Raw genomic sequence first — 23,912 nt, forward strand, 5'->3', positions numbered from 1 at the left:
CCAGACAAATAAATGTGTCAAGCTGAGGGAGCAAAGGATGTCAATGTCTTTTAGAGAGAGAAGAGAGAGAGAGAGACCTGGGCCAAGCTTTCCAGAGTCTGCACCCTCCCTGGATTCACTTCCTTTCCCTTCAGTTGCTGCAAGTGGCCAATTGACTCTCAGAATGTGAAAAGAAATGGAAGGGGGAGAAAATAAAGTGTTTTACTCACAGATGTTAGAGACAGGAGGCGGTTTAGTCTGTGTGAGGTCCCAGGTTTCCTCATTGTCCAGCTTCCGCATTCAGACAACGGGGGAGTTGCTTGGATGGGGAAGAGAGTCCTTCCGGTTTAACAACTCTTCCAATTGGTCAACAACTTTCCTGCGCACGCATAAGAATCTGCGGTGACGTCTCCGGGTTCCAGTGCGCAGGCCCGGCGCGCGGACCCAGCAGCACCACCCACTCATTGTTCCCCCTCCTCCAGACAAGGTTTCCAGGCAACCGGCTGATAGCTCCGGCCAGAGCGAGAAGCCTCTCGGTGATTTTCCCTCCCCCCGGCCCGGGACTGCGCATGTCCAAGAGTGAGGAGAGAGTGCGCATGTGTGAGGGAAAGCCCACCCCTGACCTTCGTGCTGAGGTGTTGACCAATGGGAAGAGATAGGACTGGAAGGACTCTGCACCTCCAGCGAATCAGCGCGCGTGCTTTGTGTGAATGGAGATTGAGCTTCACACTGACTGAACTCTCCTGTCTCCAACATCTGTGAGTAAAACATTTTCTTTTCTCCCCCTTTCCATTTCTTTTCTCATTCTCACCTTCAATTGGTCACTTGCAGCAACTGAAGGGAAAGGAAGTGAATGCAAGTGCACATTCTGGAAAGGTTGGCCCAGGTCTCTCTCTCTCTTAAAGACATTGACATCCTTTGCTCCCTCAGCTTGACACATTTATTTGCCGAGACTCTCTCTGAAGCTCAAATACTACAACTATAAATCACCCGTGAGCCCTGCCCAGCCTGTAATATAACAGGGGCCAGTTTCACTCAGTTGTTTGGACAGCTGGTTTGTGATGCAGAGCGAGGCTTCAATTCCCAGCTGAGGTTATTCATGAAGGCACCACCTTCTCAACCTTGTCTCTTGCCCGAGGTGTGTTGATCCTCAGGTTAAATCATCACCAGTCAGATATACCCCTCAAAGGGGAAAGCAGCCTGTGGTCATCTGGGAACTTGGCGACTTTACCCTTCATCTAACAATTGAATCCACTCGATATAATCCTCACTCAATCCGAAGCCTCGAACCGTATGCACCAGATAATTCGACTCGAGCGAAAGCTTTCTCTGCATCGAAGGAGATCACCAGCCCATCCACTGTGTATTTCTGAAAAGCCTGAATCACATTCAGCAACCTTCCAACATTGTTACTGGAAAGTCTCCCCCCCCCCCCCCCCCCCCCCCCCCCACACGATTGTTAGAAGGATGTCCTCCAGCCTTCTCAGCAAAACTTTAGATCGTAATTTGAAGTCAAGCTTCAAAAGAGATATTGGCCAATAAGAGGCACACTCTTCTGGGTCCTTCAGAATCAAAGAGATATTAGCCTCCCGAAGAGTCGATGACAGCATCCCTGAGTCAAAAAAGTGACAATACATACCCATCAATGTGTCCAACAACAAATCCTCAAGCCCCCGATAAAACTCACACCCACAGCCATCCGGTCCCGGTGCTTTATCCGGCTACAGTTCCTTCATGGCCTTTGAGAACTCTTCCCTAGAAAGGGGAGCATTAAGAGGCTCACGCTGGCTTTCTGAGGCCTCTGAAAGCTTCAGGGAAGAGAATAAATGCTCCATATCCAGCAACACTTCACCAGACTTCAGAGACTTTATAATCCTGCTTAGAATTCCCCAAATCCCTGTTTATCTCCTCTGTCTTCACAACCCTCCCCCATGCCGCACAGGGGGAATTGTTCCAATGTCGAACATTTTCTTTGTCAAACAAGTCAAGTATTTGTTCGGTTTATTCCCAAACTCGTACAACGTCTGCCTAGCAAACCTTTCTCGACCTGCTGCATCAATAGGGAATCCAAAGCCACTCTTGCCGCATTAACCTCCTTCAGCAATAGCTTATTCGAGATCTCCTTATAATTCTGCTCGGCCTTCGTGAAACAAACCCCCAGACGTTGCTGGTTCTTCAGCATCCGAGCATAAACTTTACATGTCTCCCAAAAAATTTAAGGCAACACGGTAGCATGGTGGTTAGCATAAATGCTTCACAGCTCCAGGGTCCCAGGTTCGATTCCCGGCTGGGTCACTGTCTGTGCGGAGTCTGCACGTCCTCCCCGTGTGTGCGTGGGTTTCCTCCGGGTGCTCCGGTTTCCTCCCACAGTCCAAAGATGTGCGGGTTAGGTGGATTGGCCATGCTAAATTGCCCGTAGTGTCCTAAAAAAAGTAAGGGGGGGGGGGGGTTGTTGGGTTACGGGTATAGGGTGGATACGTGGGTTTGAGTAGGGTGATCATGGCTCGGCACAACATCGAGGGCCGAAGGGCCTGTTCTGTGCTGTACTGTTCTATGTTCTAAAATGGAGGGGGGAATACAAGGGGTCGCGTTAACCCAAAGAAAGAACTCAAACTCATTCTAAAAATGATTCATAAATGAAGTATCGTTGATCAGAGTGACAGCAAACCTCCACATTCTCAACCTGGGGATGAACGCTCGAGTAGAAATTCCAGAGAAACAGGGGGATGGTCCACAATCGATGTTCACTACGGTGCAAGAAGACACCAGGTGTCGGATCGACCTTGAGATAAAAATGTTGTTGATTCTATTATGACATTGATTATGACATAGGGGCTGTTTAGCACAGGGCTAAATCGCTGGCTTTGAAAGCAGACCAAGGCAGGCCAGCAGCACGGTTCGATTCCCGTAACAGCCTCCCTGAACAGGCACTGGAATGTGGCGACTAGGGGCTTTTCACAGTAACTTCATTTGAAGCCTACTTGTGACAATAAGCGATTTTCATTTTTATTTCATTTCATTAGGGCTTGAAAGAAGGTAAAATCTCCGCACCTCTGGTGCAAAGTTCTCCAAATATCCACATAACCCACCTCCTCGCAAGTAAACGCCAACGGCCTAGCTTGCAGCATGAGGTGGTGGGATGAGGGGGGATCCTGGTAACCGGAAGCATATCTACCAGCGGATTTAAGGGACAGTTGAAGTCACCAACCACAAAAGAGTTTGTTGAAACTAACTCTGCAAAATTCGCAAAAGCCTTAGTAATTTGGGGATCCATAAACATTCATTATTGAAACAACATCTCCATGCACCGAACCTCTAATGATCACATATCCACCTCCTTTGTCCTTGGTGTAGGTTTCAATCTGAAAAGTGATATTTTTATTAATAAAGATTGCCACACGAAATGGAACCCCTCTTTCCCACACCACTCCTTTAGCCACGTCTTTACTTCCCTAATTTTCTCATCCCTATGCCGATTTTCCTGCGAAATACTTTTTTCAGAGAGATTGCAGGAAGGATTACTTTGTTCATATGGGGAGGGAAGGTGGCCAGAGTTAGAAAGGTGCTGCGACAGAGGGGAAGGCAGGCAGGGGGTTTGGGTCTTCCAAACCTGATGTATTACTACAGGGTAGCGAATGTGGAGAAGGTGCGGAGCTGGGTCAGAGGGGTTGATTCCCAGTGGGTCAGAATGGAGGAGGGTTTGTCCCAAGGGGTCGGGATTGAAAGCACTAGCAACAGCGCCGCTCCCGATAGCTCCGGGGAAATACTCAGGGAGTCCAGTAATAAGAGCTTCATTGAGAATTTGGAGACAGTTCTACCAACACTTCGGGTTGGAGGCAGGATCAAGGAAAATGTCGATTCGGGGGAACCACAGATTTGAGCCAGGAGGTGGGATGGAAATTTTCGGAAATGGGAAGAGAAGGGGATTAAGACACTAAAAGATTTTGTTTCTTAGGGGTCGGTTTGCAGGACTGAAGGAGCTGGAAGCGAAGTATGGGCTGGAGCAGGGAGAAATGTTTAGATCTATGCAGATTCGAGATTTTGCCAGAAAGGAGATACAGAGCCTCCCGGTGGAGCCGGCCTCCACATTGCTGGAGGAGGTGCTGACGACAAGGGGACTGGAGAAGGGGGCAGTGTCAGCCGATTACAGAGCTATTTCGGAAGAGGAGAAGGCACCACTGGAGGGGATCAAAGCAACGTGGGAGGAAGAATTGGGAGAGGGTGTGGAGGAGGGGTTCCGGTGTGAGGTGCCCCGGAGAGTGAATGCCTCCACCTTGTGCGCGAGGTTGGGGCTGATACAGCTGAAGGTGGTATACAGAGCATACCTTATGAGGGCGAGGATGAGCCGATTCTTTTGAAGGAGTAGAGGATGTGTGTGAACGTTGCGGGGGGGGGGGGGGGGGCGCTAATCACGTTCATATGTTTTGGTCCTGTCCAAAGCTAGGGGAGTACTGGAAGGAGGTTTTGAGGGTAATTTCTAAAGTAGTGGATGTGAAACTGGACCCGGGCCCCCAGGAGGCCATATTCGGGGTGTCGGACTGGCCAGGGTTGGAAACGGGTGCGGAGGCAGATGTTGTAGCCTTCGCCTCGTTGATCGCCCGAAGGCAGATCCTGATGGGTTGGACAGCAGCCTCTCCAGCCTGTGCCCTGGCGTGGCGGGGGGGACCTGTTGGAATTCTTGACTCTTGAGAAGGTTAAGTTTGAACTGAGGGGAAGGATGGAGGGGTTCTACAATTCATGAGCATTATTCATTATGCACTTTCAAGAACTGGATAACATTGAACATTAGTTGGGCCGAGTGGGTGAGAGGGTTGGGGGAGGGACGCGGTGTGTGTTAATGGCGACTATGGGCGATTCCTCATTCCTTTTGTCATTTGTTTATGTGAACATGTGAGCTAATGTTTGGGGTTTGATGGGAGGATGGGATCGTTCTTATTGAAATGGGGATTGACATATTTGTTTCTGATTATTGTTGGTGGGTGTAAATTTGGGAGAAAAGAGGAGAATAAAAAACTATTTTAAGAAAAACTGACTCTCAACATGTTTTATCACCCAAATGTACTGGGGAGTTAAAATCGGATTGGCTGCCAAACTCGGCTTATCTTTGTTTTGGAACAGACTGACCTAAACATGGGCTGCTTACTTTCAAACCTATCTCTTGAATCCTAGCGGTTTGATTTTTTTCAAATCAGAGTTTCACATTAGATGAAGTTTAGTTTCCTATGCAAACTAATTGTAAACATTTTTTTAGAACTAAACCCAATTAAAAGAACTCTAATTAGCATCTCAAATGGAACAGTAAATTCATTTGTTACATTTTTAACTATAACTGTTGCTAACTCACCAGTACAAGGGAGGGGAGAATATATGACTGAATGTTTAGGGCAGCCTCCCCCTTGGTAATCGCAGGAGGAGCTGTACTTGTCCTTATCAACTTGCTTTGAATGACCTTGGCTTAATGTTTGCAAAAATGCTTTTTCACAGACAGAGTTTTCCTTTGAGACACAAGCCTGGATTTCATTTCCAACCGTCCAGCTGAATTATCGCTCAGTTTCCTGTGTCTTCAGGCAGGTAAAGTGACACCATTGCCATTCCTCAGCAAATTTGTGTTCCTTCAGGATTAGCCTTACCCTGTGGGTTTACTAAATGACTCTCCTTTTCCTTCAATTCTCAATATCTATTGGTTCTGGCCACAGGGAGATGAGGCTCAGTATCCTCGGCCCAAGGGCGGTTGGTGATTGTGTTTTATCCACTGGGGCGGCCCCACCCTATCTGCCCAACTGTGTTGCTGCAAACTGCAGCCACCGGCTGGGCTGGATTGTCTCATTCCTTTGTCTAATTATTCACTAAATATAGGCTGCTCATAATTATTACCCCTTTTGTTCTCTATCCTTCTTCTGACCCACCCGCCAGCTTTCCTGTTCCCCAGCCGTAAGGTGTGGGTCCCAACCATCTTTCTGCATTAACTGAGATTGATGTTCCGCTATGAACCCTGTGATGGAGCTCACGGCTCCTCAATCGGAACCCGGAACATTCCCTTTCTTTTTGTATTCGGCATTATTTATTTATTTATTTTCAGACACGATGGAGGGAGAAATATAACAAATAGACAAAGGGAAAGAAAATGCAGTGAACTATGCGGCTTTAACCAGACACTCGAGTGAGCGTTGCCCCACATCCGTCGCTACTAATCCGTCAGTCACATCAGAGTAGCTTCAACCAAAATGGTCGGCCTGCGTTCATTCCCTGGTGCGTGGTTTCAGACAGACACTTGAATGAGCGTCAGTCACGCCTGTGGAGTTTCATCAACGTTGGTCACAGCGAGACATAGTGTTAGAGCGAGGAGGGCCAGGCACGTCGAGGATCACTGAGGGCACTGGGCGCGGGGGTGGTGGGGGCACTGGGCGCGGGGGGGGGGGGGCACTGGGCACGGGGGTGGGGGGGGCACTGGGCGCGGGGGTTTGGGGGGCACCACCACCAGGAGTGGGATAATGTACAGCACAATAAACACCTCTTTGCACAAACATCATGACATTGTGACGCCTGTCACCTTCTTCTGCAATGCGGGCTGACCCCCGGTCCTTTTGCCCATATCTCCAGGCATTCCCCCCCCACCACCCGACGTGGCACCCACCCACCCTCTGGCTGTGGGCATGTCCCTGAGGCTCTGTCCCATCCCCTGGGTGTGTGGATGCTGTGTGTATGCTCTTGCCTCCCGCAGTGTTCAGGCAGAGTGTCCAGGCATCAAGGTTTGATTGAAATGCCCGGCAATGACTCCCACATGCTACAAGGCCTGCCCACCCACGGGAATCCACTTGGCATCTGTGAAGGGCTCACTTTAAGGGCTCACAATTGCCCATTCCCTATCAGCAATAGCCTTCAGCCACGCAGCCAGATGCCTCAGCAATCGGTGGGGGTAACGGGTGGCCGTTGGGGTAGACGGGCAGGGACAAGGGTTACCCCTGGAATGGGAACACATGATCCAGGGGTTGGCATGGTGGTGCCCAAGTGGTTGCCACCCCCAGAGCCTTCCCCCTCCCCACCCCATGGTGACCCACCCCTGCGGAAAGTCCCCCACCCCCGAGTACTGGGTCAGCATGCCCAGCGGCCCCGGGCTCTTTGCCTGTGAGCAAAGATGGCTACTCACCTCCTCGGCTCACCACAGGAGGCCTTCTGCCTGGTTCAAGCTTTTCAAAAGAAATACTAATCGGTGCCAGCGTGAGCACTTGCTGGAGAGGCCGCTGACTGATGGGAGGCCGTTGGATCTGGGATGTCTCGTTAATTGTATGGAAATGGGGCTGAAGTGGTGGTGATTGGTTTCTCGCCTCGCTCTGGCGAGATCCTGATTTCGCCAAGGGGAGCGGGCTGGTTGCATCGTAAACTGTTTGGAACCTGGCACGGATCTCGTTTTTGGCATTTCCCGCTATTCAGCGGCTTCGTTACTCTTGATCAAGAGCTCAACAAGGCTGGAGAATCGCGCCCAGAGTCTATAGTGTCAGCAGTGGCTCAGTGGGCAGCTCTCTCACCTCTGAGTCAGAAAGTTGTAGGATCAACTTGTTTATAGACGGGAAATTTGCGAACCTGGGTGACCCAGAGGGGAAGTTTGGGCTCCCCGGGGAACACCTTTAGGTACATGCAGGTAAGGGCGTTTGTCAGGCGGCAGGTGGCGGAGTTCCCTCTGTTGCCGCCGCGTGGGGTCCAGGACAGGGTGGTCTCGGGGGTGTGGGTTGTAGAGGGGAGGATTTTGGAAACGTATCAAGTGATGCAGGAGGTAGACGAGGCCTCGGTGGAGGAGCTGAAGGGTAAAAGGGAAGAGGAGCTGGGTGAGGAGATTGAGGAGGGGACGTGGGCGGATGCTCTAGGAAGGGTGAACTCCTCCTCTTCTTGTGCGAGGCTTAGCCTCATACAGTTCAAGGTACTGCATAGGGCTCACATGACCAGGACAAGGATGAGTCGGTTCTTTGGGGGCGGGGACAGGTGTATTAGGTGCTCAGGGAGCCCAGCAAACCATGCCCATATGTTCTGGGCATGCCCAGCGCTGGGGGAATTTTGGAAGGGTGTATCAAGGACGGTGTCGAGGGTGGTAGGATCCAGGGTCAATCCGGGCTGGGGGCTCGCAATATTCGAAGTTGCAGAGGAGCCGGGAGTGCAGGAGGCGAAAGAGGCTGGTGTTCTGGCCTTTGCGTCCCTAGTAGCCCGGTGGAGGATTCTTCTTCAGTGGAAGGATGCGAGGCCCCCAAGCGTGGAGGCCTGGATCAACGATATGGCGGGGTTCATTAAATTAGAGAGGGTGAAATTTGCCCTAAGGGGATCGGTGCAGGGGTTTTTCAGGAGGTGGCAGCCATTCCTAGATTTCCTGGCAGAACGGTAGGGAAAAAGGCCGGCAGCAGCAGCAGCCGGGGAGGGTGGGGGGGTCTTCTCTGTGGTTTGGGTTGAAGGGACGTGTATATGTGTTCTTTGTCAATGACGGGCGTTAATTTATTTCTTCTTTTTTGTATATACCGGGGTGGGGGGGAGGAGGGGGGGGTTTGTTCCCTTTTGTTTTTTCAGTTATTAATATTTTCTGTTACTGATATTTTGTGAAAATTTGAATAAAAATGATTTTTTTAAAAATTAATTCATCAAAGGCAGACAATTCTACAATTGATGTAGAAGGGAAAACACAATTTGAAAGTAAACTAGCAGCAAACATAAAAATTGACAAAAGGGTTCTATAGGTATGTAAAGAGAAAAAGATTGCTAAAAACTAATGTAGGCCCCTTACAATCAGAAGGGAGGGAAATTCATAACCAAGAACAAAGAAATAGCTGAGGAACTAAAGTTGTACTTTGCTTCGGCTTCACTAAGGAAAACAATAATGTACTGGAAGTTCTGAGAAACACCAGTTTGAGTGACGAGCTGAAGGAAATTAGTATTAGTCAAGAAATGATTTTGGGGAAATTAATGGGATTGAAGGCGGACAAATCTCCAGGGCCTGATAATCTTATCCCAGAGTACTTAAGGAAGTGGCCCTAGAAAGAATAGATCCATTGGTGGGCATTTTCCTAAATGTTTTGGACTCTGGATGGTTCTTCCAGATTAGAGGTGAGCTGGGGCAGCAGGGTAGCATAGTGGTTAGCATAAATGCTTCACAGCTCCAGGGTCCCAGGTTCGATTCCCGGCTGGATCACTGTCTGTGTGGAGTCTGCACGTCCTCCCCCTGTGTGCGTGGGTTTCCTCCGGGTGCTCCGGTTTCCTCCCACAGTCCAAAGATGTGCGGGTTAGGTGGATTGGCCATGCTAAATTGCCCGTAGTGTCCTAATAAAAGTAAGGTTAAGGGGGGGGTTGTTGGGTTACGGGTATAGGGTGGATACGTGGGTTTGAGTAGGGTGATCATGGCTCGGCACAACATTGAGGGCCGAAGGGCCTGTTCTGTGCTGTACTGTTCTATGTTCTATATGAATATAACCCTGCAATTCAAAAATGAAATGAAATTAAAATCGCTTATTGTCACGAGTAGGCTTCAATGAAGTTACTGTGAAAAGCCCCTAGTTGCCACATTCCGGCACCTGTTCGGGGAGGCTGGGATGGGAATTGAACAGTGCTGCTGGCCTGCCTTGGTCTGCTTTAAAAGCCAGCAATTTAGCCCAGTGTGCTAAACCAGCCCCTAAAGGGAGGAGGAGAGAAAACAGGGAACTATGGGCGTAACGTCGGTAGTAGGGAAGTTGCTGGAATCCATTATCAAGGATTTCCCAGCATTTGGAAAGCAGTGCTGTAATCAGACAATGTCAGCATGGATTTACGAAAGGAAAATCATGATTCACAAATCTTCCAGAATTCTTTGAAGCTACAACTAGTAGAGATGACCAGGGACAATCGGTAGATATGGTTCATTTAGACTTTCAGAAGGTTTTTGACAAGGTCTCACATAGTGGATTAATATGTAAAGTTAAAGCGCATGGGATTAAGAGTAGTGCCTTGAGAAAGGTAGAAAGCTTGCTACCAGATAGGAAGCAAAAAGTTGCAATAAATGGGTCTTTTTCTGATTGGTAGGCAGTGACGAGTGGGGTACTGCATGTGATCTGCTAGGACCCCAACTGTTCACATTATTAATGATTTGGTTGAGGGCAAAATGTATTGTCTCCAAATTTGCAGATAATACAAAGTTGGGTGGGAGGGTGAGCTGTGAGGAGGATGCAGTGATGCTTCAGCAGGATTTGGACAGGCTGAGTGAGAGGGCACATGAATCTCAGATGCAGTATCATATGGATAAAATTGAAGTGATCTGCTTCAGTAGTAAAAATAGGAAGCCAGATTATTATTTGAGTGGGTGTAAATTGAGTGAGGCGGATACTCAGCGAGACATTCTCCCTCTCTCCCCCAGAGTCTTGTGTAGGCCCAGACCAGGTGGCAACTTCCCTTCCCTGAGGACATCAGCGAACCAGTTGTGTTTTTATAACAATCCAGCAGTTTTTGTCACTTTTCCAAGTGCCGGCCCCACAAATGACCAGATTCATTCAGCTCAATTTCACAACCTGCCATTCTGTTTTTCTGGGTTCTCTCTCACTCCCTTTTTTTCTGTTTCAAATCAATTTCACAGGGTGTTCGAAGGGGAGGATTTGCAGTCGGGAAACTTGAACCTCACATCAGGATCTGACAGAGTCGCCCAATTCATCATCAGGTCAGTATCATCAGATTTTGAACATGGAAGGAAAAAGCAGCGTTTACAATGGGGAGAAACCGGACACGTGCTCTGAGTGTGGACAAGGCTACAGACGATTTTCTGGCCTGTTGCAACACAAGCACATTCACACTGGAGAGAGACCATATAAATGTGGAGATTGTGGAAAGATATTCAGATACCCATCTGAACTGCAAGCTCATCGGCGCAATCACACTGGGGAGAGGCAGTTCAACTGTCCCGTGTGTGGGAAGGGATTCACTCAGTCATCCACTCTGGTGAAACATCAGCGAATTCACACCGGGGAGAGGCCATTTATCTGCTCTGAGTGTGGAAAGCGATTCAATCATTCATACAACCTGCTGAACCACCAGAGAGTTCACAGCGGGGAGAGGCCGTTCCTCTGCTCTGACTGTGGGATGGGATCAGTGGCGGACTGGCCAGGGTGTCAGCTTGCCCGATGGCAAGTGGGCCCCTGATGAAGTGGGCCCCCTATATCAAATAAAAATGCAATAAAGAAACAAACAGAGACAACTGTTTTAGTAATAAAAAGGAATAAGGAAAAAAAGAGAACAGGACACAAATAAGCAGTGCATGAAAAGGAACGCAGCAGGGGAGGTAGTGGAAGGATGTGGAATAGGGGGGCCCGGGTCGGGCATAATTAAGGAAATTCCATATTTTCAGCAAGAGTGTGTGAATTTAAAGATAAAGTTACAGTTTGTGATTTGAGATGGTCGGCAACTTGAAAGGATATCAAGCAGTAGATAGGGTCGTGAGGTCACCGAAAAGGAGAAGCGGTACTTTTGACCGTGAATCATGAGGTCAAAGATATTGAAGTGATAAGCCATGATCGGTAAACTCAAAGGGTTGCGACTTGTAACGCTACACTGGTATCAAACTGGACATGTTAACTTTGGTCATGGCAGTCGATGGGCTATGGCTAGTCGAGGGGGGCAGGACGCCCTCTGATCCGGTTGGTCACCTGGAATGTGAGAGGATTGAATGGGCCGGTGAAGCGGTCGAGGGTACTGGCTCATCTGAGGGGGCTAAATGCAGATGTGGCAATGCTTCAGGAGACCCACCTGAAGGTGGCGGACCAGGTCCGTCTGAGGAAGGGATGGGTGGGGCAGGTTTTCCACTCTGGGTTGGATGTGAAGAACCGGGGAGTGGCGATTCTGGTGGGGAAAAATGTGTCGTTTGAGGCATCGGAGGTGGTGGCGGATAAGGGGGGTAGGTATGTTATGGTTAGGGGCAGGCTACAAGGAGAGAAGGTGGTACTTGCTAGTGTGTATGCCCCAAATTGGGATGATGCGGGCTTTATGAGGCGTATGTTGGGACGGGTCCCGGATCTAGAGGCGGGAGGTCTGATCATGGGGGGGGGGACTTTACTACGGTGTTGGATCCTTCACTGGATCGGTCCAGGTCTAGGACGGGTAGGAGGCCGGCGGCGGCCAAGGTACTGAGAGGGTTTATGGACCAGATGGGTGGGGTGGATCCATGGGGGTTTGTGAGGCCGAGGGCACGGGAGTACTCTTTCTTCTCCCACGTACATAGGGTCTACTCTCGGATAGACTTCTTCGTGGTGAGTAGGGGACTGATTCCGAGAGTGGAGGAGGCCGAGTATTCGGCCATTGCAATCTCCGACCACGCTCCGCATTGGATAGAGTTGGAGATGGGGGAGGTGCGGGACCAGCGCCCGTTGTGGCGGTTGGATGTGGGATTGTGGCGGAGGAGGAGGTGTGTAGGAGGGTCCGGGCAAGTATTGAGGGGTACCTCGAGTTGAATGATACGGGGGAGGTTCAGGTGGGGGTGGTCTGGGAAGCCCTGAAAGCAGTGATTCGTGGGGAGCTGATATCCATCCGGGCACACAGGGAGAGGAGCGAGAGGAGTGAGAGGGATAGACTGGTGGGAAGGATGCTGGAGGTAGACAGGAGGTACGCAGAGGCACCAGAGGAGGGACTGTTGGGGGAGAGGAGCAGCCTGCAGGCTAAATTTGATTTGCTGACCACTAGAAAGGTGGAGGCACAGTGGAGGAAGGCACAAGGGGCAGTGTACGAACATGGTGAAAAGGCGAGTAGGATGCTGGCTCATCAGCTCCGCAAGCGGGATGCGGCTAAGGAAATTGCTGGAGTGAGAGACAAGAGTGGGAATGTGGTGCGGAAGGGGGTAGAGGTGAATGAGGTCTTCAAGGACTTTTACGGGGAACTGTACCGGTCGGAGCCAACGGGGGAGAGGAGGGGAATGGAGAGGTTCCTCGACGGGCTTACTTTCCCGAAGGTGCAGGAGGAGAAGATGGAGGGGTTGGGTGCGCCGATTGAGCTGGAGGAGCTAGTTAAGGGAATCGGGCAGATGCAGTCAGGGAAGGCACCGGGGCTGGATGGGTTCCCGGTGGAATTTTATAAAAAATTTGTGGAACTAGTGGGCCCCTTGCTGGTGTGGACACTTAATGAAGCGTGGGAGGGGGGGACTTTGCCCCCGACGATGTCGCGGGCGCTGATCTTGTTAATTTTAAAGAGGGACAAGGACCCCCAGCAGTGTGGTTCATACAGGCCCATATCTCTCCTCAACGTGGATGCTAAGGTGCTGGCAAAAATCCTGGCCACCAGGATAGAGGACTGTGCCAGGGGTTGTGCATGAGGACCAGACAGGTTTTGTGAAGGGAAGGCAGCTGAACACGAATGTGCGGAGATTGTTGAATGTCATCATGATGCTGGCGATTGAGGGGGAGGCAGAGATAGTGGTGGCGCTGGATGCAGAGAAGGCCTTCGATAGAGTGGAGTGGGGGTACCTATGGGAGGTGTTGGGGAGGTTTGGATTTGGTGAAGGGTTCATTAGATGGGTAAGGCTGCTATATGAGGACCCGATGGCGTGCGTGGCCACGAATGGGAGGAGGTCGGAGTACTTCCGGCTTTACCGAGGGACCAGGCGGTGTTGCCCCCTGTTCCCCTTGTTGTTTGCACTGGCAATCGAGCCGCTGGCGTTGAGGGATTCAGAGAGGTGGAGAGGCTTGGTGCGAGGTGGGGAGGAACAAAGGGTGTCGTTGTATGCCGATGACCTGTTACTGTATGTGGTGGACCCGGTGGGAGGGATGCCGGGGGTGATGGAGCTGCTAGCTGAGTTTGGGACCTTTTCAGGTTACAAATTAAATTTAGGCAAGAGTGAGGTGTTTGTGGTGCACCCTGGAGACCAGGAGGAAGTAATTGGTAGGTTCCCGCTCAGACGGGCAGGGGAGAGCTTTAGGTACCTGGGGGTGCAGGTGTCCAGGGACTGGGGGACTCTTCACAAACATAATTTGACCAGATTTGTAGATCAGATGGAGGAGGAGTTCAAGAGGTGGGACATGCTGCCATTGTCGTTGGTGGGGAGGGTACAGTCCGTCAAAATGACGGTGCTTCCGAGGTTCTTGTTCCTCTTTCAGTGCCTGCCCATCTTTATCCCCAGGGCCTTCTTTAGGAGAGTGACTAGCAGTATTTTGAGCTTTGTGTGGGCACATGGGACTCCGAGAGTGAAGAGGGTGTTCCTGGAGCAAGGGAGGGATAGAGGCGGGTTGGCGCTGCCCAACCTTCTGGGGTACTATTGGGCGGCCAATGTGTCAATGGTGCGTAAATGGGTGATGGAGGGGGGAGGGGCGGCGTGTAAAAGAATGGAGATGGCGTCATGTAGAGGTATGAGCCTGGGTGCCATGGTAACGGCGCCGTTGCCGCTCTCCCCTAAGAGGTTTACCACGAGCCCGGTGGTGGCGGCGACCCCAAGAATCTGGGGACAGTGGAGACGGCATCGGGGGGAAACAGGGGGCTCGATGGAGGCTCCACTGGGTGGCAACCATCGGTTCATCCCGGGGAACAAGGATGGGGGATTTAGGGGGTGGCAAAAGGCGAGCATCAGTAAATTGAGGGACCTGTTTATTGGCGGGAGGTTTGCGGGCCTGGGGGAACTGAAGATAAATTTGGGCTTCCCCAAGGGAACATGTTCAGATACTTGCAGGTAAAGGCGTTTGCTAGGCAACAGGTAGAGGGATTCCCTCTGCTGCCTTCACGGGGGACGATGGACAGAGTGCTTTCGGGGGTGTGGGTCGGAGAGGGGAAGGTGTCTGACATCTATAAGGCAATGCAGGAGGTGGAGGAGTCGTCAGTGGAGGAGCTGAAGGCTAAATGGGAGGAGGAACTCGGGGAGCAGATAGAGGACGGGACTTGGGCGGATGCCTTGGAGAGAGTCAACTCTTCCTCCTCATGTGCGAGGCTTAGTCTCATCCAATTTAAGGTGCTGCACCGGGCCCACATGTTCGGGACTAGGATTAGTAGGTTCTTTGGGGGTGAGGACAGGTGCACCAGATGTTCGGGGAGTCCAGCGAACCACGCCCATATGTTCTGGGCATGCCCAGCACTGGAAGAATTCTGGAAGGGGTGGCGGGGACGGTGTCGAGGGTGGTTGGATCCAGGGTCAAACCAGGGTGGGGACTCTCGATTTTTGGAGTTGCGGTAGAGCCGGGAGTGCAGGAGGCGAAAGAGGCCGGTGTCCTGGCCTTTGCGTCCCTAGTAGCCCGCGAAGTCCTGCTACAGTGGAAGGATGCGAGGCCCCCAAGTGTGGAGACCTGGATCAGTGACATGGCGGGATTTATAAAATTGGAAAGGGTCAAATTTGCCCTGAGTGGATCTATACAAGGGTTCTATAAACGGTGGCAGCCTTTTCTGGACTTCCTGGCTCAAAGATAGGTATCTTGATCAATAGTAGCAGAAACCCGGGGGAGGGGGGGGGGGGGGTGTGTGTGTGTGTGTGTGTGTGTTCCTTATTGTAGTTTCTATTCTGTAACTTTATATTGTGTTAATTTGCATTATTGTTAAAATGCTGTGTTGTTCATGGAGGTGGGGCAAATGTTTATGATTGTTAATATTATTGTTATTTTTGGTATTTTACTATGGTGCGTTATTGTTGTATAAATTCAAAATTTTTGAATAAAAATTATTTCAAAAAAAAGATAATGAGCAGATGATCTGTTTTTAGTGATGTTGACTGAGGGATAAATAGTGACCAGGACACGGGGAAAACTCCCCTGCTCTTCTTCAAAATAGTGGCTGTGGGAACTTTAACATCCACCTGATAGGGACAGACAGAGCCTCAGTTTAACATCTTATTTGAAAGAAGCTGTTCTGACAGTGCAGCACTCCCTCAGTGCTGCGAGGAGGAGGACTGGGACTTGAACCCATAATCTTCTGATTCAGAGGTGAGAGAACTGCCCACTGATCCACAGCTGACACTACAGACAATACAAAGTTAGAAAGTGAAAGTTACCCTTTCAAACCCCCACCCTTTGCCTCCCGGCCCTCCAGTGCCTAAATTTAATAATAAAAACCCCAGTATAAATAACATGGATTTGACTGACAAATGTTGAGGTGTTGGTTTCGAGTCACAAGTTTTGACTTCCCATTTGAGCCTCGGGCACCTTTCTGTCTCTCTATTGCTCATGTCAATGACAGGCAGCGACGGAGCTGAGGGCTGGATTTAACTGAGAATAACGCTTCTGTTGGCAACTTCCATGAATGTCACACAATTTATGTAAAGGGCAAAATCCAGATTTATAGAAGACAGATGTTTAATTGGTAATGGGTTGAAGGGTAATGGAGAACTGTCAGTACGGTGGAATTAAATCCAGGATGAGTACAGCCATGACAGAATGGCAGAGCAGACTCGATGGGCCAAATGGCCTAATTCTGCTCCTATATCTGATGACCTTCTGAAAGGGAGAGACATTGATTTGCTCCCAGATGTTGCCCAGAAGAGGAAGTTTTAGTCTGAAACTCATTGTCCAACCTCCACATTGTGACATCACAAAGGAGCTCGTCCTCTAAATCAGCCAATAGGAATGAATCCGTTGCGCGGTGACGTCACAGCATTTGTGCGCGAGGACACGAGAAACCCGCCCCCACCCTTTGTTCCCTCTCCCCCAGCACATCGTCATGACGGTTTCCAGGCAACCGGCTGACAGCACCGGCCAGAGCGAGAAGCCCCTCCCCAACCCAGGACTGCGCATGTCTCAGGGAGAGGGGAATCAGCGCATGTGCAGGATGAGCTCAATCCCGCGGTGCGCAATGGGAAGATTGGAGGACCGGAAGGACTCTGCTTCTCTGCCAATCGGAGCTTCCCCATTGTCTCAAAGCTGTTGTTCCCCCAACCCTGAATGAGCTTGAGCTGCACACAGACTTAAACCTCCTCCTGTCTCCAACATCTGTCAGTAAAACACTTTATTTTCTCCCCCTTTCCATTTCTTTTCTCATTCTCACCTTCAATTGGTCACTTGCGGCAACTGAAGGGAAACAAAGTGAATCCAGGGAGGGTGCAGACTCGGGAAAGCTTGGCCCAGGTCTCTCTCTCTCTTAAAGACATTGACCTCCTTTGCTCCCTCAGCTTGACACATTTATTTGTCTGGCTAAAAGGACGATTTCTTTCCTAATGTTCACAATTAAAGGCCAGGAGATGACTGACATTTAAGGGGGCAGTAAACAGGGCAAATCCAACTCAGCCAATTACTGCTCTGTAGGTCTACTGTCATCATCAGAAAAGTGATGGAAGGAGTCATCAAAGTTGCTATTAAGTGGCACTTATTCTGCAATAACCTGCTCCTGGACGCTCAGTTTGGGTTCCGCCAGGGTCACTCAGCTCCTGACCTCATTAAAGCCTTAGTTCAAACTTGGACTAAAGAGCTGAATGCCAGAAGTGAGGTGAGGGTGACTGCCCCTGACATCAAGGCAGCATTTGACCGAGTATGACATCAAGGATCCCCAGCTAAACTGGAGTCAATGGGAATCAGAGGATAACTCTCCATTGGTTGGAGTCATACCTGGCACAAAGGAAGATGGTTGTGCTGATTGGAGGTCAATCATCTCAGCTCCAGGACATCACTGCAGGAGTTCCTCAGGGCAGTGTCCGAGGTCCAACCATCTTCAGCTCCTTCACCAATGATCTCCCTTCCATCATAAGGTGAGAAGTGGTGATGTTTGCAGATGACTGCACAATGTTCAGCACCATTCTCAACTCCTCAGATAATGAAGCAGTCCATGTCCAAATTCAGTAAGACCTGGACAATGTCAAGGCTTGGCCTAATAAGTGGCAAGTTACATTTGTGCTACACTAGTGCCAGGCAATGACCATCTCCTACAAGAGAGGATCTAACCAACACCCCTTGACATTCAGTGGCACTGCCATCGCTGAATCCCCCACAACCAACATCCTGGGGGTTACCATTGATCAGAAACTGAACTGGACTAGCCATGTTAATACTGTAGCTCCCAGGGCAGGTCAAATTCTGGGAATCCTACAGCGGGTAATACACCACCTGATACCCCAAAGCTTGTCCACCAGACATATACAAGCACAAGTCAGGAGTGTAATGGAATACGCTCCACTTTGCTGGATGAGTGCAGCTCCAACAACACGCAAGAAGCTCGACAGTATCCAGGACAAAGCAGCCTGATTGATTGCACCCCCTTCCACAAACATTCAAACCTTCCACCACTGACAAACAGTAGCAGCCGTGTATACCATCTCCAAGATACACTGCAGTAACTCATAAAGGTTCCTCAGACAGCACCTTCCATACCCACAACCACTATCATCTGGAAGGACAAGAGCAGCACATACCTGGGAATCTCACCACCTGGAGGTTCGCTTCCAAGTTACACACCCCCCTGACTTGGAAATATATTGCCGTTCATTCACTGTCCCTGGGGCAACATCCTGGAATTCCCTCCCTAACAGCACAGGGGATGTAGGGCAGCATGGTGGTTAGTGCTGCTGCCTCATGGCGCCGAGGTCCCAGGCTCAATCCCTGCTCTGGGTCACTGTCCATGTGGAGCTTGCACATTCTCCCTGTGTTTGCTTGGGTTTCGCCCCCACAACCCAAAGCTGTGCAGGGTAGGTGGATTGGCCATGCTAAATTGCCCCTTAATTGGAAAAAAATGAATTGGGTACTTTAAATTTATTTTTTAAAAATTTAAAACCAGCACCGGGGATGTACCTACACCTCAAGGACTGCAGCAGTTCAAGAAGGCAACTCACCACTACTTCGGACGGGTAACTGGGGATGGGCAATAAATGCTGGCCTAACCAGCATTGTCCACATCCCGTAAATTAATTTTTAAAAATTTAATATCATCAGAGATATGTCGAGTGTTATATGGTATGTATTATATATATTATTGATGGTTCTGTAATAAAATACATGTATTATTAGTTCTAGTTTTGTAATATAGTACTGTACCTACATTATATATTTCCAGTCATACAGTCATTGCAGCACTGACAGAATCCATTTGGGAACTCAAGTCAATGCTGACTCTCTGTACAGCAATCCAGTCAGTCCCATTCCCCCCTGATATACCTGTTCCCCTGCAAGTTTATTTTCTTCAAGTGACCATCCTATTTTATTTTAAATTATTGATCATCTCGACTTCCACAACCCTTGTGGGCAGTGAGTTCCCTGTCCTGTCCACTCCATGACTAAATAAAATTCTTCCTCAGAATTTCCCTATCTCTAATCAGTAAATGTCCTTATATGGAGATTCTCTCCTCTTGTACAGGTTTTAGTGAGTTTAGATTTGTTGATCAGCACCTTCAGGAAAATTGGGAGGGAAAGTAAGTGAATACAGTCTGTATATTACACACATTTTTCATCCAGTAATATAGACATATATCTGTCTGGCAGCCTGCATGAAGATTTTCAGGTCTCTGTGGCCAGGACAGGAAGCAGTGAGCAAGGATCTGTCAATCAGCCTGAATAAGCACCTTCAGGAGAATTGGGAGGGTGAATATTAGATACAGCAGAGTGAGACTGGAGGGAGAGTGTGTGGGATGGAGATTTAGAGCATTTCAGGGAAAGAGAGAGGAAGAATGTTCGATGGAAACTAGAATTGTCTGTTCTGAGTTTCTATCCTGTACTGACAATGATTACTATTGTAAAATCTGATTGCAGGAAGTTCGAACGAGAGGACTTTGAGGCCGATATCTCTTACTAAATATCCGGTCAAGAACTGACTGAGTCACTCGAGTCTTGGGATCATCTGCCTTTGAATCTAGAAGGAGAAATGTTTGTCTATTCTGTCTGCTTCAAGAGATTTTAAATATCAGTGTGCCTGGAAAAGCCACCGAGACACACACACCCGTGTGCGATTGTTACAGAGCACTGACTGCAGAAAGAGCTTTAACCAGTTACACAGCCTGAAAAAATACTACACCATTCGCAGCAGGGAGAGACTGTATAGGTGTTCTGTGTGTGGACGAAGCTTCAACTGATCGTCCAACGTGGTGAGACACAAGATCACCCAGACCATGGAGAAACCATGGAAATGTGAGGATTGTGGGAAGGGATTCACAGCCCCATGCCTGCTGGAAATGCATCAACGCAGTCACACTGGACAGAGGCCTTTCACCTGCTCTCAGTGCGAAAAGGGATTCGCTGCCATTGGCAGCCTGCGGAGACACGAACGTGTTCACACTGGGGAGAGGCCATTCACCTGCTCTCAGTGCGAAAAGGGATTCGCTGCCATTGGCAACCTGCGGAGACACAAACGTGTTCACACTGGGGAGAGGCCATTCACCTGCTCTCAGTGTGAAAAGAGATTCGCTGCCATTGACAGCCTGCGGAGACACGAACGAGTTCACACTGGACAGAGGCCTTTCACCTGCTCTCAGTGCGAAAAGGGATTCGCTGCCATTGGCAACCTGCGGATACACGAACGTGTTCACACTGGGGAGAGGCCATTCACCTGCTCTCAGTGTGAAAAGAGATTCACTACCCTTGGCAACCTGCGGAGTCACGAACGTGTTCACACTGGAGAGAGGCCTTTCACCTGCTCTCAGTGTGAAAAGAGATTCAGTGAGATTGGCACCCTGCGGAAACACGAACGTGTTCACACTGGGGAGAGGCCATTCACCTGCTCTCAGTGTGAAAAGAGATTCACTGCCCTTGGCAACCTGCGGAGTCACGAACGTGTTCACACTGGAGAGAGGCCTTTCACCTGCTCTCAGTGTGAAAAGAGATTCATTGACATTGGCAAACTACGGAGACACGAACGTGTTCACACTGGAGAGAGGCCTTTCACCTGCTCTCAGTGTGAAAAGAGATACACTGACATTGGCAACCTGCGAACACACGAACGAGTTCACACTGGAGAGAGGCCTTTCACCTGTTCTCAGTGTGAAAAGGGATTCACTGACATTGGCAACCTGCGGAGACACGAACGAGTTCACACCGGGGAGAGGCCGTTCATCTGCACTGTGTGTGATAAGGGATTCGCTCGGTTCTCCAACCTGCAGACACACCAGCGAGTTCATACCGGGGAGAAGCCATTTATCTGCACTGTGTGTGATAAGGGATTCACTGAATTATCCAGCCTGCGGAAACACAATGTCACTCACACCGCGAGCAGGCCCTTTAAATGCTCTGACTGCAGGAGGGGTTTCAAAAGCTCACAGCGACTAATGTCCCACCAGCGCATTCACTCTGAGGAGAGACCGTTCAGCTGCTCTCACTGCACAAAGAGCTTTAGAACCTCATCTAACCTGATGAAACATGAGCGAGGCCACACCGGGGAGAGCCCGTTCACCTCTCCAACTGGGAAAATATTAACTCGGCCATCACTTGCTGAGCCACAATGTCACTCACACCAATGAGAGATCCTTTAAATGCTCCAACTGTGGGAGTGGGTTTAAAAGCTCTCGGCTACTGATGTCCCACCAGCGCATTCACACTGAGGAGAAACTGTTCAACTGCTCTCTGCACAAAGAGGTTTCAAACATCATCCACATTGCGGAGACAACAGCAAGTTCACCTGCTCTGGTTGTGGGAGGAGATTTCGTGATTCATCTGCCCTGTTGACACACCAGCGAATTCACACCGGGGAGAGGCCATTCACCTGCTCTCACTGTGGGGAGGGATTCACTCAGTCATCCAACATGCTGAGACATCAAAGGGTTCACAAGTGAGGACGGGTTAGATTCTGCTGTTATTCCTGCTGTTAATCACATCCAGGACTGAATGTGGAGTGGGTGGAGGGATTTGTCTTCTCATCAATTCCTCCTCTGGTGCTCGGATGTGGCGACCCTGGCGAACTACTGCTCCCCGGACCTGGAATACCCGACTGTGAAGTACCGTCCATATTACCTTCCACGGAGTTCACTTCTGCCATCATCACAGCGGTCTACATCCCACCCCAGGCGGAAGTGAAGAAGTCGCTTGATGAATTGTAACCGCTATAAATAACAATGAAGCAGAATACCCGGAGGCCTTGTTCATTGTGGCCGGGGACTTTAACCAGGCCAACCTCAAGAGCGTACTGCCAAAATTCCACCTACACATCTCCTGTCCCAACAGGGGCCCCAACATCCTTGACCACTGCTGCACAAACATCAAGGGCGCCTGATGATCTATCCCCTGACCGCACTTCGGAAAATCGGACCACAAGATGGCGCTCCTTCTCCCGGCATACAAGCAGAAACTTAAACTGGAGAATTTGGTTAAGAAGGTTGTGCAAAGGGCAGCACGGTGGCCTAGTGGTTAGCACAGCCGCCTCACGGCGCTGAGGTCCCAGGTTCGATCCCGGCTCTGGGTCACTGTCCGTGTGGAGTTTGCACATTCTCCCCGTGTCTGCGTGGGTTTCGCCCCCACAACCCAAAAATGTACAGAGTAGGTGGATTGGCCACTCTAAATTGCCCCTTAATTTGGAAAAAATAATTGGGTAATCTAAATTTAAAAAAAAAAAGAAGGTTGTGCAACACTGGTCCGAGGCAATAGAGGAGCTCCTAAGCGACTGCTTGGAGTCAGTGGACTGGTCCATATTCAAGAACTCAGCAGCGAACCTAAACGAGTTTGCCAGCACCGTCACAGACTTCATCAGTAAGTATGCAGAAGATTGTGTGTCAAAGAAGGTAGTATGTCCGTTACCCAATCAGAAACCATGGTTTAATCGGGAGATACACTCCCTACAGAAGGCCACGTCTGAGGAGTTCAAGACAGGCGACCCTGACCTAATCAAAAGATCTCGGTGTGACCTCCGCAAAGCCATCACTGACTCCAAGAGACAATACCAGACTAAGCTAGAAACACAGATTAAGGACATGGACTCTCGTTGGTTGTGGCACGGCTTAAATAACGTGGGTGCAAAGTAAAGCCGAGTAGAGTCTTCAGCAACAGCGCAGCCCTCCCCGACAAACTCAATGCGTTCTCTGCTTATTTCGAGCAGGAAACCAACAAACTGCCCCAGGAGCCTTGGTCACACCCATACCCACCATCACAGCCTCCAAATTCAGATTGGCCTTCTTGAAAGTGAACCCTCGGAATGCGACAGGTCCTTCGGGATCCCTGGTCGTGCACCCAGATCCTGCACAGACCAACTGGCGGGTGTGTTCGCGGACATCCTCAACCTCTCCATACTCCGTTCCGAGGTTCCCACCTGCTTCAAGAAGACCACCATCATACCGGGGCCAAAGAAGAACCAGGCAACGTGCCTCAATGAACACCATCCGGTGGCCTTGGCATCGATCATTATGAAATGCTTAGACCACAGCTGGAGTACTGTGTGCAGTTTTACTCCCCTTACCTTAGGAAAGGTATTGCCACAGAGGGACAGCAACAAAGTTTCACCAGACTTGTTCCGGGTTTGGCAGGACTGTCCTGTGAAGAGAGATTGGGGAAACTAGGTCTCTTTTTTTCTAGTGTTTCAAGGAATGAGAGGGGATTTCATTGAAACCTACAAAATCCATAAAGGAATAGACAGGGTGGGTGCAGGTGAGATGTTTCCCCTGGTTGGAGAGTCTGGAACCAGGGGACACAATTTCAAAATAAGGAGGAAGCCACTTAGGGCCGGTCTCGGAGGAGACATTTCGTTACTCAGAGGGTTGTGAATCTTTGGAATTCTCTACCCCAGAGGGCTGTGGGAGCTCAGTCATTGAGTGTGTTTAAAGCTGAGACTGACCTTTTTTTTGTTTAATAATTTGAAGAGTACCCAATTATTTATTTCCAATTAAGGGGCAGTGTAGTGAGGCCAATTCACCTATGCTGCACATCCAATTGGGTTGTGGGGCTGAGACCCACAAGACACGAGGAGAATGTGCAAACTCCACACGGACAGTGACCTGGGGCCAGGATCAAACCCAGGTTCTTGATGCCGTGAGGCAGCAGTGCTAACCACTGTGCCACCCAACTGACAGATTTCTAAATCCCAATAACACAAAGGGATATGGGGACAGTGTGGGGGAAAAGGCATTGAAGTGGATGATCGGC

General features: G+C 49.8%; 1 protein-coding gene across 1 annotated transcript; it reads left to right on the top strand.

Annotated features, from left to right (window-relative positions):
* Nucleotides 1–519: 519 nt before the first annotated feature.
* On the top strand, nt 520–21,862 carry LOC119951207 (gastrula zinc finger protein XlCGF57.1-like). The gene is made up of 4 exons (XM_038774237.1): nt 520–737; nt 5,464–5,550; nt 10,559–10,639; nt 19,605–21,862. Exon 4 carries the CDS (start codon nt 19,961–19,963, stop codon nt 21,302–21,304), a length of 1,344 nt encoding a protein of 447 aa, XP_038630165.1. The 5' UTR covers nt 520–737; nt 5,464–5,550; nt 10,559–10,639; nt 19,605–19,960; the 3' UTR covers nt 21,305–21,862.
* Nucleotides 21,863–23,912: the final 2,050 nt, after the last annotated feature.

This window comes from Scyliorhinus canicula, chromosome 17 (assembly GCF_902713615.1).
Source record: "Scyliorhinus canicula chromosome 17, sScyCan1.1, whole genome shotgun sequence".
NCBI classification, from domain to species: Eukaryota; Metazoa; Chordata; class Chondrichthyes; order Carcharhiniformes; family Scyliorhinidae; genus Scyliorhinus; species Scyliorhinus canicula.

Bases quoted from the DNA above. Each gene is read 5' to 3' on its own strand.
- LOC119951207 (XM_038774237.1), top strand. From the start codon at position 19,961: ATGGAGAAACCATGGAAATGTGAGGATTGTGGGAAGGGATTCACAGCC.